Here is a 14,851-nt window from a genome sequence, read left to right on the forward strand (position 1 = left end):
TTTCGGTTAAATGCATAGATTCTAAGATATGGCTTTTTTACCTTTTTTTACCCTTTTTCTCAAAGATCTCCTGATCCAATTGCAAAAAAATTAGCACCATTCGATTCAGCGTCGTCGAATTACCATTATATCAAGTTTCTGGCCGGGTGCTCAAAAATTCGGCACTTTGCCTCTTATTGACTGGACTATTTTTAAATATCCGTGGGACGATCGTTCTTCGCATAATCGGATGATTATTTTTGACAATCATTAGAGAATAAATATTTGGTATTTATATTATTCCCGTTCCAATCTTCTTCTTTTTTATTACAAAAATAAATATTTTTATTCATAATTACAATTGAATTTTGTATTGGCTATATCGTAAAATCAATTAATTATTTATTTTTGGTCTTTTTTTATATGTGCAAACGAAGTGTGAATTCTAATTTTTCATTGTTAAATGATTAAAAACTCGTTGGTTTTAATTGCAAATTTAAAATTCTTTCATTCTCGTAAATACAAGAAAAAGAATGAAAGAGAGAAAGAAAGAAAAACTAACGAACCTGACGTCAGAGAATATAAATCGTGTCTTGAAGCATGTAGTAGGGAATGTTTACGAAATTAATAGGACAACCTTGATAATTACATCGAATTCCTTGGTTCCTCTTGCGAGGGTCGTTAGAGAACACGCGTCCTCGTCCTCGTCCTCGTCCTCGTCGTCGTTGTCGTCGTCGTTGTCGTTGTCGTTGTCGTTGTCGCAATCGTCGTCATTCTCTATCGTATTCTCTACTATTCGTACTCGGTATTTGTATTCGAGCACATAGTCGGTAGTGTGACCGGCGAACTGTCGCGAATATTAATTAAAATTCGTGCGAGTACTCGAGCCCTAATGAAGAGATCTCCCTCCTTTAATCACCAGGAGCGAGAAGAGCCACACGTAACTATGGTCGCTTATGTGCGAGTTTATATATTATAGTATTGCACAACACAACGAGATGACAACTGTGACGTCATCGTCCCATACATTTTTTATCTCCTTTTTCTTCTTTTCCTTTTCGTTTTCATTTTTTTTTTTTTTAAACACTTGTTTCTCTTCAAACACACAGCGAAGACACACTTGTGTTATTCCAGATCTTGATTTTGATTATCTCATTTGTACGATTTATATTAAAAATACGCGTAGATTTTATTTCTTCATTAATAAAAAACCACTTCTGAAACATTTTACTTTTTCTTTCTAACTCTCTCTCTCTCTCTCTCTCTCTCTCTCTCTCTCTCTCTCTCTCTCTCTCGCTCTTTCTTCTTAGATACTTGAAACAAAAAATGGGGGAAAATGATGGAGAGAAAAAAGAGATTTTCAATCAAGAGTCAAGTTCTTAGAAATATCATTTATTTTTTTTCTCCCCGTTTGTATTATTATCAGGGTGAACCACGTACTTGATTTTCTTTCTTTTCTTGCCTTCTTTCAGATTTTTGACTCGGTGAGAATTGAAGAGCTCGTAAAAGAGAAAATAATTAAAATAATTTCAAACTCTCTCTCTTTCTCTCTCTTTCATGTGTGTATGTGTGCAACCGTTTCATCGGAAATCATCGAAGAGTCGTTCGTTCCTCTTTCGAGATCGGTACAATGACGTCTATCCTCATTTAGTATTTTTTGTTCCTTATCTACCCCCACCCCCTACTCCCTATCTCTCTCCCTCTCTCGTACTCTCTATTTATCTGGTTCTTTCTCGTTGTTTCATCTTTTTTTTTTATCATTCCTCGAGACCTCATATTATCACAGTGATGAAATCTCGAATTCTTCTTCTCTAGAAAGCTCGTACGAAAGCTACGCTCGAGTATCTTATTAATTATCGTCCGTCGAATGCATCTCGAGCGCGAAATATCTTCCACCGTAATTAATACATTCCCGGATGTTTAATAAGGTTAGCTTAATAAGGCTCGCACCGAGCTACCTTGATGGACTCCACTGTACTTTCTTTCTTTCTTTTCCGTTTGCAGCTTGCTTTGAGATCGACGGATTATCTCTCTCTCTCTCTCTCTCTCTTTCTCTCTCTCGTTTTAACTCTCATTTTTTCTTTCTCGAGGACTCACGTGCCACGGAAAACGAGGCTTGCAAACGAATTTGAAATACTTTTTCGATGAGAACTCAGATCTCTATCTCTTCTCGACTCGTATCCCACTCTTCACCCATTCTTCTCTGCTATATTTCTGTCTCTCTGCATTTATATTTCTTTGTTTTCTGATGTTTTTTCCCTTCTTTTCTATCTCCTCCTCCACCTCCTTCTACTTCTTCCTTTTTCTCTTTTTCTTTTGTGTGAATGCGTGTGCGCATGTATATATGTATATACATATATCTCTTTTTTTAAATAAATTTCGAGTGGTTACACTCGAGCGTATTCTTTTAGTTTAGATTCACGTTTAGCAATCGTTTTTATTTCTCCAACAGGATTAATGTCAAATTTAGATATACGTGTATTTGTCTGTGTGTCTATAAAAAGAATCAATTACGTACGAAGAAATTTTATTTAAAAATAGATAGAAATCTAAAGAGGTAGATAGTAATTAGGAATGATGTGAGGAAAAATTTAATATCTATTTTGAATATGTGTCTTAGGGTGTAATTCGATTAGACGATTCTAAATGGATTAGTATTTCTTTAAAAATAGATCAAACTACCAAAAGTGAAAATTAGAGAGAAAGAGAGAGAGATAACAGATTTGTTTTAAGAAGAACCCTTTCACCCATCTTCCTCCCCCTTTTCCATCCTAGTCCAACCCGTTTAATCTTTGGTATTCGTCCAAATGGAAATTTATATCTAATGCGTCTCTTGACTTTTCGGGGAATTATCGCAAGACTTATAAAAAAGGTTTTCCCATCTTACCACTTCAAATCTACCCCTTATCCCATTTAGTTCCATACCCTTATTCCTTTCCCATATATCGATATTCCTTGCGGGGTTTGACGTATGTAAATATATAGGTACTTACTATTTTCGTAAATTCACTCAAAGAGTTGACAGAGAATTTCTTTTATGCAAAATGTAACAAGTTCGACTTTCTGCATTCGATAAGAGAAAAAGTAGCTTAGAAAGTAGAAAAAGAAGAAGAAGAAGAAGAAGAAGAAAAAAGAAGGAAAAGAAAAAGAAATTTGAAAGAACGAATCTTGGATGAGATGGCCACGCATATGCTCGTATCAGCCATCTTTTTCTCGAGTCCAGTATAGTCTAGAAAAAGAAATGAAAAAAAAAATAAAATAAAAATAGAAAACTAACAAAATATAGAAACGAGAAAGAGAGAGATAGAGAAAGTACGACGACTTCGAGTATGGCAGCAGCCCAAAGAGAATTTTCAAGAAGCATTTCCCATTCCCCCGTTACTCCACCTCACCTTCATTTAACCCACCCTTCTGTAACCACTTCCCTTCTCTTTTTAACCCTTTCTCTCTTTCACTGTGTCTATCTCTCTATAGCAAGCGATAGTCACTTCGATTCACCTTTAAAAGTCAGAAACAGTGCATAGAGACGGGCCAATCCTGTTCCATTTCTGGTCTTCCTATCTCAAGCGAGGTTTCTAGTAAGAAAAGGGATTGAAAGTGACTCGCTAAGACGGTACACTAGTTGCATCGAATATCGGATTTTCTTTGCTGTAGATCCGATCTCTCTGTATCCGTCTTTCTCTTTCTCTCTTTCATTTTTATCATTGATGAGAGAGAAAGAAATAAAAAGAGAAAACCAGTTTTAAGAGCTACTCTCTTTCTTCATCAATATTTTTATTATATATGTGAATTATTAATTTATTTAAAATCGTCTATATTATTAAAAAAAACCCTAAAATTAAAAATTAACTCAATTTTATAACTAGAAATATTTTTCTTTACAAATAATTAAATTTAATAAAATGTAATTTCGAGGATATAAAATTAAATAATAAATAATTTCTAGCCTTATTATCTATATTTTTTTTTATTAGTTAGACGATTTTGATAAACATTTGAATATAGTAGGATAGATAAAATTAAAATTAAAAAATTACAATTGTCTGAAGCATAAATAAAAAAATTGTAATATACAAAAAAAATGTTTATCCGAGAAAGATGAAAAATGAATTTATTTATTTGTAGATATAATACATATACAAGATCAGATGTAGGCAGAAGAAAAAAAATAAACAAATAAAAATTGGAGTAGAATGTTCGGTTGTCAAGATTTCCTTTCAAAGACTCGATCACTGTTCGTCAGTACGTCTTCTTTCTATTTTTATCTTCTTATCTTTCCGTCCTTTTTTCTCGAGTGAGTGCGACCATCCCAGAACGAAGACTTGAAAAATTGCATTTTGTATTCAATAACTAAGCTGTCACACCGAGCGGTGAGCTCCTATAACTCAAAGCGCATCCGCCTATGCACGTATGTCTGTGCAGATCGATAGATTTCCTTTTTCCATTCGTGGAAATGCATGCTATACTTCTATACGCATATTTCTTTCTTTCTTTCTTTATTTCTTTCTATCTGGAAACTCAATAACGTCGTGATTGAAAAGATTTTTTTTTATTAATCATAATTACAAATTCATTTTTCCACAAATAAATTCTTTTAATTCGTTTAAATACTTATACGATCTTTTTTCGTTATTAATTTCGAATATTTCGTCCCTTCTTTTCTTTGCTTATAAAAATTCAATGATATCGTTAGTTAAAAAATTGTTCTGTTGATTTTATTCCTGTTCGATTTCATTGATAAGACAAACGCATTTAATCTTTTTGACAAAATTTTGTCTTAAGATCTTAATGAATATGTCAACAATATTTTACGTAAAAAAAACTATTGTCCAGGAAACGTATTTAAAAAGGAAAAAAAAGAAGAATCACGTAGTTCACAATTCATTCGTTGAGTGTTAACGTAAACGGACATTTTCAACGAGTGTCACTACTTTTCTTTCTTGTATTTTGTACAGTTTTGTTTTTTTATTATTTTTTATTTTTTCAATTCCTCTATTCTCTGGCTCTTTTTACGTATTGTAAATTTTTGAAAGCGCAAGCTTTGAAACATCGTCACTGTCACAATTGGTCCTTTTTTTCTGCTTTCAGTTACCACTACACGAGATCCTGAGTTTATCTCTCAAATAGGAAATGTCACGGTACCTGCAGGACGAAACGTTAAACTGGCATGTAGTGTAAAGGATTTGGGTCCGTTCAAGGTGAGGAATATATATTTCAATTTTAAAATTATAATAATTAAAATATGATCGTTAATAATTCGCAAATCTTACGATTTTATTTTTAAACTTGATAAAATGAAATTGCTAAGAAAATTCATTCGACATTTAATAGGATCTCACAACCTTTGTAAATTTATTATTAGAGAAAAATGTAAGAAACTAATTTAAATAAAATTAAAATTAAAGGAAAATGTAAATAATAACTCAAGAGTACACTCGAGAACTATTTATATTTTAAATCGAATATTAAAAGAAAAAAAAATCAAAATGATTTGCAACAAATGCTAAAATAAGATGCATCTTTTCATTGATTTTCTTTAATGCAAAATTATTCTCATTCGATCGAATAGATTCATTTAATTATTTACACGTGTCTAACATTGTATATTTCTCAAGAAGTCGTAGAGCTATATCTTATATGATAATAAAGCTGCAAAGAAAATTTGCTTTTAGATGTCATAAATGTCTTTCACATATACCTACACATATCCACGCATATACACAGATAGTATTTTATTTGCAAGATGCAAATGCATATCGACGGTACTCAACTGGGCTGATGTTCTTCACGCCTTTCACTTCGGCTTTACTTTAAGAACCCTTTAGAAAAACGCGTATCACACGAGCCCGTTTACAAGAACCACCACCAATGGACGAACTCGACTACGTGTATTTGTTAAATAACCTGTGGGTTGACTGCAAGCTTACAGCTCAACAGCAACCTTTACGTATCTTCTTTACGAAAATCTTTTTATGTGAGTTTTGCGTAAGCCCATAACGACCGTAATGAATTACGAAGCATGTGTTTTTTCTTCTGTATTTTTTTATTTAATACAAAAAATCATATTCGTTAATGGTAGCCTCGTAATTTTTTCTTTTTTACACTTTTCTTCTTCGAAAATTCGAATAGATCTCTTCATTTTTTTCAATCGTCGTGTTTCCTTCATTTTCGATTCAAAAAAGTAAACTTTTTTAATTATCGAGCAATACATCGTTCCTTTTATTTTAATCTTTCATTTTATTTAATAAGATTCAAGAATAGTTGCATACGTCGTTGTAATTTCGGATGTAAACAAAAAAAAAATATAAATATCCTTTCCTGTTTCGTATAAACTTTCAATACACTAAACGATCAAACATACATATACACATATATGCAATACATAACACCAATATAACATAGAGCAAGCACAGTGAAAGAAAAACAGCATGATACGGTAAACATGATTCGGATCCTTGAACTTTTACTAGAAGAACTAACGGATAAACTGGAACACGCTCTCCTTGTGTTTCAGTTGGAGGAAAATTCGAAGAATAGAAATAAACTGGCGTTGTAAAATTTATGACAGGATAAAGTATTTTTCGAGTTAAAATCGTGGACGCACGTAATCGATCCCGTGTGTTGGAAGAAAATATATCAAAGGGGTGAGGAGTAAGGTGCCGGTGTTTGGGATGTATGATAGAAAAAGTAGAATAATTTAATTCACATATTCCACTTTTTCATAGTATTGTCTTAAATATCTAATATATGTGTGTATGTGCGGGGTGGGTAGGTAGATGTTTTGTAGAAACCATAAGAATTTCACCATAAATAGCGAGATAGGTTTGCGAAACAACTAAGAAATATCGATATAAATGGAAGTAAAAAGGGAGTCCACGGTTTTCTTGATAAAACTTTCCCGGAAAACGTTATATTCCGCGTCATGGCACGTTTTATCTTTATTCAGGAAAGACGATTCGTCTTCTTACTTTGCACGTCAAGCCAAAAGTAGCGTCTTGAATATGGGCTTCGTAATCCAGAGGAAGTCCGTATCACGTTGGTGTGTCCTCTTCGTCTCTATATATATATAAATGTGTATGTATCTACATATGTACGTTAAGTGGATAATATCTTTACCTTGTCTCCACTCGATCTTCTCTATTCTCTCGCTTCACTATACTTTTATTAAGATCATGAAGAGCGAGCGGAAATAATACGTAGCTAAATATAATCATATATTGTCAATTATATTATGTTATTTTCCTCTCTCTCTCTCTCTCTCTCTCTCTCTCTCTCTCTCTCTATGTATATATATCTTTTTTTCCTTTTTCTTTTTTAATTTTATATGAGACAGCAAGAAATAAATCGGTTTTGTTTCTTTTTCTAATAGGATGGAATTTTAATCTGACAGATAGTACACTTAATTTTTTATTCGAAATGATTATTGGATTAAAATTGATTAGAACGATGTAGGGCGTTCGATAGTGTAACAATAGAACTGAAGTGTAACAGCTATATAATTGAATAAAAATAAAATGTAAATGGGACGGTAAACAAATGAAATATTTAAATGATAAGAAAGTGGTATAACAAAAAATTGATCTTATAAATAGAGTAAGATATGTGTTTATATTAAAAGAAAATATAAAAGAAAATATATTATAGCATCATTCGAAATCATATATTTCAATAATAATAAAAAAAATTACGTATAATTCAAATAGATCACATATAGATCTAAAGTATCTTAGAAAAAAAAAGTAAACAAATGTAACGTATCGTTCGATCGTAAATACATACACACACACACACACAAATATATATATATATTTTATACATACAAACATACAAACAAGGGACTAACATAGGTATATCAGAGGTTGATATTTGAGAGAGACAAACACGAAGGTAAACAATTCCATTACTCGAGGTGTCCCAGTGCGGTAGACCTTCAGTCCAGAGTTGTCCGTCGTAAATAGAAGTAGCGTGTCGGTTGATCGTAGGGTAATAGGTCCGATATCTCGGGGTAAGATGGTATAAGGGTAGTTTAAGTGCGTGTTTAGCGTCACCAACTCCCCACTGGCTTTTACATGGGACACTAAGGGCCACTAAGGGCTAGTATCATGCTAGTGAAAAGAGACCATTCTGTGCCTGGTAAGCTGTAACACGATCCTTGCTTGCCTCAACGATATAAAATCACTTCACATTTCCCCCTCCCCTCCTAAATTGACCAATTTTTATTTTCTTTTCTTCTTTTTTTTCTGCCCCCGTTATTTCATCATTCATTTTTTTGTACATTTATATTCAACGATGTTTCTTGATGATAGACATTTGTTAACAAATTACTTGTCATTTTGTTCGCTTTACTTATATTTTATTTAAATAATAGACGTTTGTTTGATTAAAATTATATTATTTCGTTTACAATAGTGAACATATGAAAGAAATAATTTTAATAGCTGAGGGTGAATGAAAGATAGATATATATTAAAATTTTATACTATCCATTTTGAGTTAATATGAAAAACTTTGTGAATATGAAAGGTACGTGGCGAGGAATTCATTTTTGTAGCCCTTTAAAGCTTCTACATCGCTTTTCTCTGCAACGTACCGAACAGAATGAAACAAATATGGTCGGCCAGTGAAAATGTTGTAAAAAATGTCATGCCTGGAGCGATCGTCGATAGACATGGCTTGGTAATTCGGTGAAAAGCGATTTTCGAGCTTACCATCGAAAGCTTTAATCCTCGCTCACGGCACGGCGTTGTCAGCGATCGATTATCTTCTTTTTCCGTTATTTATGTATTTTTTTTTTTAGGAGGGAAGAGAGGGCACGAGTTTTTTTTATTATGTTATATTTATTACATTTGTTGTTTTATTTGGATTGTATTTTCTTTTATTCAAATTTATATTTCAAATATCAGATTATCAACACTCTTATAACGATCGCAATAATAATAATTATTATTATATTATAATGGATAATACATGTTTTTTCTGATATTTCCGTCGTGTGATCGACAGAACATTTTATTGTTTTTTCTTTTGATTTAGTAAAATTAGAAATAAATTTAATCGAAGCTTTTCCTCGATAAATATTTGAATTATCAACGTCAAACCCGATTAACGACTTCCTAATACCCATCCGATGACAATTATAGATTTAGATTGTTCGATCAAACATTGAACGTTATTTCCTTCGGACAAAATAGACAATAACAGTCCCGAGATCGTTGATCATTTCATCAAGGGATATTTTTTATTATGTTTTCTCTCGAATAAATGATTTATTTGTAATATTATTTTATTTCACTCTCACGTATTAGAATAAATTAAAAATGCATAGTCATTCTCTGGATTTCTTGAAAAATTAACGAACAAAAATTCGTTATCATAATTTTATTTGTGTTAGTGAAAATATGAAAAATGTTCAAACATCAATGTTTTTGTTTTCTATTTCATACGCATTAGAATTGTTTGTTTCTTGCTAAATAGTCTAGTCAACGCCAGTAAACCTAAAACGATTCGACTTGTACATTTCTAGGAAAGAAATAAAACGCAAATTGAAAGGGCCATCGTAGATTTTTCATAGACTTTATTTTCGAGTATGCGAACTTGTGTGCGATCTTTGTACCTACGAAATCCGTTTGCTATTTTCATCATTGCTGCTAGAATATGGTCACTGAGAGGATAGGAAAGATAGGATCCAACGATCGCCTGCGGAAATAGGACGTGGATTAGATGCGACTCGATAAGAGAACGTATTTCCAAGTGGCTCCTCCTGATCTTTTATTTTTCTCCTTTTTTTTCTTTTTCTTCCTTCTCGCTTTTTTTATTCCCGAAAATTCACACCTAAAGAAAAAAAAATATCTCGGATTTTTCCTCGCATCAATTTATCTTTTCGTAGTATTATTATATTTTTTTTTTCGCGAGAACGATTTAATTTTTTTTTATTTTGATTCAATAAGAGATCGTATATTCGTCGAGTAATTACAATCTAAAGTAATAAATTGTATTATTTTCATATTAATTACAAAACAATCATAATATAATGATTTTATTGATTTATTATTTCTTGAATAACTTTTATTTTAATTTCGAAAGGAAAATGTGGTGTTGATCGATTTAGAATTGTTTGTCTTCGATCACCTTTGATCTCGATTTCTTTTAATCTTTTAGTTTATCTTTTTGTAGTAGTATCCCTTGTCGTTTCAACGTGGCTAAGCTGAAGCTATTAAAGTTCTCCTCGGATTATTCTCCAATTAATTAGCTCGAACGATTTTTCAATTGCCGTTTCGGTCGCCGACTCGTCTTGACTTCTGAGAGCTTCGTTATCCTCGATTCGTTCTCGCCCTTAGAACTGGAATGGGTAATGAACTGAGGGGGGTAGTTTGTAGCAGGTTGTATTATTAAGATGTTACGCCCTAAGAGCTCCCTCAACGAGTTTGCCCGCTTTCGGAAATTTTCCTAGCGATAGCTCTAAACTAACTCTTGATCCGAACAAATGGCACGTTATTTCAAAACCCAATAGAAAAATTCATTCCTTAAATTGTATCATTTCCACAAAAGGAAGAAAAAAACAAATCTTTTATTTAATCGAAAAACGATAAAAATTAAGATCATTGGAATATCAATCCTTCTCTCTTTCTCTCTCTTTTTCTTGATTGTTTCTGGGAAAATAATTATCGAAAGTTCGCACACATAAAGTTTCATTTTCAATAGCCGAAAATTTATCGACGTTTAATCCAAACGTTTTTCATACTTTCCTCTACTTTATATAATTACCTCTTCTCACCTAATCTCTCGTTCACTCTACTATTCTCTCTCTCTCTCTCTCTCTCTCCATTTCTCTGTTGAAATTCCATCCACCTCGAATCATCGGTGGCTCGCGAATCGGCGATAAACTGGAAGGTTTCGAGCTGGCTGTCCACCCGTAGGACATCTATCGTTATATCGATCGTTTCTCACCCTCAACCCACCCTTTCTACTTCCTCTCTCTCTCTCTCTCTCTCTCTTTGTGTCTACTCGAATCTGTCGTTGGGAATATACACAAGAGATAGAAGGAGAAACAGATAGGAGTTTGCAGAGAGAGAGAAGGAGTCGAGAATGTTAGAGTAAGTTATATATATACACACGTACACACGTGTACATATATATATACACATACATAGATACCTATAGATAGATAGATACATACATAGATACCTACATAGATAGATAGATACATACATAGATACCACATACTTGCTAATACACGCGAAAACACCTACATACATGTATACTAGAGAAACACACAGTGTACTGAGTCTACTTCGGGGCACCGACAGCAAAACCGCAAACACGCGGCTTGGCGCGGCCAAACCCCAAACCAGAGCTAACACTATGGATGCGTCTGGGTAAGTAGAGCTTATGCAGTTTCGATGAAGGTACCAGAAACGCGAAAGGAAACGCGTCATGCATGTGTATGATCGTTTGTGTATTTCACAGATATTTGTATATACAGTATGAGACTGCTAAGACCGGTCATCTAAATAATCTTTACAATTTTAGAGAAATAGGAATATATGTTTAGAATCAAAATTATTCGTTCTTAATTGGCAAGTCGTGTTATGAGGAACATTTATTTTCCTCCATTTCGAATTTAATGATAACTGGCGTTAAATGATTATATTGTTAATTACGATTCGTTTCAATCGTTATCTGTTGTTTAAACAAATGTATTATTATTTAAATATTACTATTGTTGGGACAATTAACAGACGCATTTGTTATATGAATATCAATTAATCGAATGTAGTCATTATTTAAGAAACATTGAAAATATATTTACATTTCAAATTATTTTTCAGTTCCTTTATGAAAAATATCAAAAATATAATTATATAAATCCTGAATGCATGTAATATTAAAAATAATAAAATAATAGATCGTGTTCTACCATTTTTTTCAATTTATAAATAAGATAATTTTTTCCTTTATTTTTTTTAGTTTTCTCAAATCTACGTCAATGAAACGTGTATGAGTTCTTCAATTTATTTTGAAAAAATTTGTATGATCTAAGAAATAACGAGCTACACTCTCGAAGGTGATTCGAAGGATATAAAAAATAGGATAAAAGAAAAATACAAAAAAAAAAAAGAAGAAATACGAAAGGGTGAGATATTAGGAATACCATTATTCGTTCATTTTGAACTTTCGACAGTAATATAATTCGTCGTTCGACTGAAGTAAGACTTTGAAGACAAATTCCTTTCGATTAAACAATGAATAATTTATTGTTATTTACCATTATTTACTTCACCTATCCCTTTATATTTTACTATGAGGATATGAAGGATCTTATACTTTACGGGGCACAATTTTACGATCGTCTCCCTGATTGGGTTTTTGTTACAATTTTTACTTTTTATCTTGTTTATTTAGTAAAAAAATCATTGTAAATTATAAGACTTGGTATGTACAATAGTTGTTTCTAAAAAGAGGTTATTGTATTCTCTCTTTCTCTATCTCATTCTCTCTCTCTCTCTCTCTCTTTTTTTCTCTTGAAAAATTAAAACGATTAAACAGAATTTTCTCTTTGAAAATGTTCATATGGAAAATAATTGTAGTTAAATACAAACGGTAAAAATTTTATTTTATATTTTTAATTAAATACTGGATAGTTAAAAAAAGAAAAGAAGAAATTAAAAAGAGAAAGACTTCAATTATAAATTAAATACTGAACATGAAAAATTTAATCATTTATTTAATCAAATTTCTATGTCCTATGTCAGTCCTTCGGATATTTCTTTGAAACGATGGGCAGATGAAAATGACGAGAAAATCGTTATATTCGATGTCATTAATTAGTTTTTCTTCTTTTTTTTTTTTATATAATGTATCCCTATATATTATATACATATATAATGTATATTTGTATTTATTATATACATGTATATCTATATATGCATATCCTGTATATATGTAATATAGAAATGTCCTTGATACCAGAGATGATGGACGATGATCAGCTGTTCTGCGTTTATTGGACGGATCATCAAATCACACTAATACAAAATTTCGAAATACGTAATGGGGGCGACATGCTGGTCGATTGCACGTTGTCAGCAGCAGAGGGGAAATGCATAAAGGCCCACAGGGTAGTTCTCTCCGCGTGCAGTCCATATTTTAGGGCACTTCTCAACGTACATTACGATAAGCATCCAATATTCATACTAAAAGATATCAAATTTAAAGAATTGAAGGCTACTATGGATTATATATGTACAGGGGAAAAGTTAATATTCCCAAAAACCAACTAACGGTATTCGTTAATGCTGCCGAGTCATTACAAATTAAAGGCCTATTGGAAAGTATTAACAATGCTATGAATAAATCGCTTTCGAATATACCTAAAATCGTTTCACATTTGAGATTATCTTCCATAAATATTTCCAACGTTCCTCCCGAATTAACCATTAAAATAATCAAATCATCTGAACGGGAAAGTTTTATAAATGATTTGTCAGAAGATTTATACGGTTCCCGAATGTCTAAGAAACTTTTCTCCGAGGAAAATTTGCACTATCCAATATCAAACAAAAGAATAAAATTTATAAGAACGAGTATCTCCGAAGAAGATACTTCGGTAGAAGAATATTATGAAGAATTTGACTCCAACGATATACCTGAACAAATGATCGTGCCAATAGCTACGATAACATCTGTCGCGGAGGTAAAAACGAACGATGATCCAACGGACAAATCAGATTCAATGATACAGCAGACAAAACAGCAGACGAAGTTGCTAGATATACCATTTGAACATCCGGAATTAAGTAATAACAACATCGAACAAAATTCCGAATATTGGAAGGACCAGCAAGAAAGTGTCAAAGATCTTGTGGTAGTTAATGGCTTTGTTAAAATTGTTAATGGAGAAAGATGCAAACACGATGGAATTTACCTATAACACCCCTCAATGTTTCTTGTCTTATAACATGGCACGTTAACTTTGATCGAAATAACACGAACGTCGTCGTCGTTATGTCGTGGGTTTAGTAACAGAAGCACTGGAAATGGCAAACAAAATCCTCATTGTAGTTCAGGAACTCTTACAAGTTCACCACGACTTACTAGATTTGAATTATATCCAACGAGTCGTGCGTCAAAAGTTACTACGTGATCGTGTCATTACAATGCCATTAGACAATCGAGTGAAATCATTTTTTTATCTTCTCATTGTATCTACAAATCAAAAAGGAAATATAATCTTCATAAGTACATAGAACAAACGAGTGAACTGCACGAGGATGCGTTCAAATAATAATAATTACGTGTCATTTGTCAACGTTCCGATATTTCATTCTAATCGAAGATAATATAAAAACAAGAGTTTGAATTAATTTACCGATGACGCTTATACGAATCTATTAATTTGTTTTTAGCAATTAAATTTTACAGGTATGCCTATTTTATATATATAGATATATATTAAATAATGTGATATATATATATGTATATATGTATACATAATATATACATACATAATTCTCTATTGAAGCATTTCATTTTCTCAAATGAAATCTTTCAACAGACCGCGCGCGATCGATAAAAAATTAACAATTTATTCGTGTAGGGATTTAAAAAAAATATGAAATAAATAACTCGATAAAAATAAAAATACGAATATAAAAACATAAAACAAAATCGAAGCAAAAAAAAGAGAGGCAAACAAAGAGAGAGAGAGAGAGAGAGAGAGAGAGAGAGAAAGAGAGAGAAAAGAGAGAGAGTGGGATTAAAGGGAGTGAGGAGAGACGACGGAGTTTTAAAAAAAGATACAATCACACACACACACAAAATCATTGTAAAATATTTAATAAAAAAAAAAAATTGGATAAGAGGAAAGGAAGAG

At 32.2% G+C, this 14,851-nt stretch overlaps 1 protein-coding gene and 1 long non-coding RNA gene across 3 annotated transcripts in view; both read left to right on the forward strand.

Annotated features, from left to right (window-relative positions):
• The window catches only part of LOC106785773 (neurotrimin-like), a 228,259-nt gene that overhangs the window by 62,427 nt on the left and 150,981 nt on the right, over positions 1-14,851 (forward strand). For both annotated transcript variants that reach the window (XM_014746492.1, XM_014746493.1), the window contains exon 2: positions 5,068-5,177. In XM_014746492.1, coding sequence (XP_014601978.1) covers positions 5,068-5,177 — 110 coding nt within the window. The remainder of the gene's footprint in view (positions 1-5,067; positions 5,178-14,851) is intronic.
• Positions 7,912-12,080, forward strand: LOC106785774. The gene is made up of 2 exons (XR_001381562.1): positions 7,912-8,112; positions 11,947-12,080. It is a non-coding gene; the product is annotated as an uncharacterized LOC106785774 (long non-coding RNA).

The sequence above is a fragment of the Polistes canadensis genome, unplaced genomic scaffold (genome assembly GCF_001313835.1).
Source record: "Polistes canadensis isolate GaletaPanama2010 unplaced genomic scaffold, ASM131383v1 scaffold_56, whole genome shotgun sequence".
Taxonomy (NCBI): Eukaryota; Metazoa; Arthropoda; class Insecta; order Hymenoptera; family Vespidae; genus Polistes; species Polistes canadensis.